At 38.6% G+C, this 960-nt stretch overlaps 1 protein-coding gene across 1 annotated transcript in view; it reads left to right on the top strand.

Moving 5' to 3' along the window:
* The window catches only part of LOC105268831 (WD repeat, SAM and U-box domain-containing protein 1-like), an 11540-nt gene that overhangs the window by 2226 nt on the left and 8354 nt on the right, over positions 1 to 960 (top strand). Inside the window, exons 2-3 of the mRNA XM_011308678.1 lie at positions 316 to 487; positions 556 to 931. Of these exons, the coding sequence (XP_011306980.1) occupies positions 316 to 487; positions 556 to 931 (548 nt within the window). The remainder of the gene's footprint in view (positions 1 to 315; positions 488 to 555; positions 932 to 960) is intronic.

The raw sequence follows: 960 nt of genomic DNA, 5'->3' as shown, positions 1-960 counted from the left end.
TTTCCCTGCGTCGGTCCTAAACGTTGCAAAAATTACTAAAATATGACAAAAAACACAGGAAAATTATTGCACGCTCATGAAACTTTGTGAGTCATGAAATAATGATAAAATGTAAAAACAGTAATTTTTTCCGGACCGATGTAATCAACAATTTCTCAGAAAACTAAAAAAACCGGTAATTCCAGCTAAAAGAGCGCAGAACATTCTCAAAAAATTGATCAACATTAACGAATTAATTGGCACGTCCCCCTACTTGGATGACAGGGGATATAGCCATGAAAGGAATAGAATTGATCTAATTTCAATTAATTTCAGGGACAAATGTGTGAGAGTATGTAAATGGCAGCAAGCAGTTGGATATGCAGAAGTCTCTTATTCACCCCTCAAGGGCCACAAATATGGAGTAACTTGTGTGAAAGTCAGCCCTCAATCAACAATGCTGGCAAGCGCTAGTATTGACGGTACAACTGTTCTCTGGAATCTGCGGGTAATTTCTTTTTTCATCAGCCCCTACCTAAAATATTCAAATAAATCACAAATTGATTTTGATTACAGACGGGATCGAAAATCCATACAATGGTTCAACCGAGTGGAGAATGTGTTAGAGTCTGTCGATTTTCTCCTGACTCTACTTTCCTAGTGACTGCAGGTGACAATGGACAAGTTTGCCTATGGGATTTAGTCCGTAGAACACTCATAAAATGCTTTCAACAACATGAAGGAGCCGTTCAAGGTGTCTCCTTCACTCCTGATTCTAATTGGCTGCTAACAAGCTGTACATTTGGAGTTCTTAATTTATTTTCTGTACCCGGCATCGTCGACTCGAGTGTCATCAATCCAAATGGAAATGTTAATGTATTCTCTACGATCGATGATGCCCACGATCTTGGAGTTGTATGCTGTGATTTTTCCCCTCAACAAATCGTTACGAGTAAGAAATATCCGTGTACTAAAGACTAT

Source organism: Fopius arisanus, unplaced genomic scaffold (genome assembly GCF_000806365.1).
Source record: "Fopius arisanus strain USDA-PBARC FA_bdor unplaced genomic scaffold, ASM80636v1 scaffold00061, whole genome shotgun sequence".
Taxonomy (NCBI): domain Eukaryota; kingdom Metazoa; phylum Arthropoda; class Insecta; order Hymenoptera; family Braconidae; genus Fopius; species Fopius arisanus.
The sequence above is the reverse complement of the archived record's forward strand: the minus strand, read 5'-3'. Positions and strand labels throughout refer to the sequence as shown.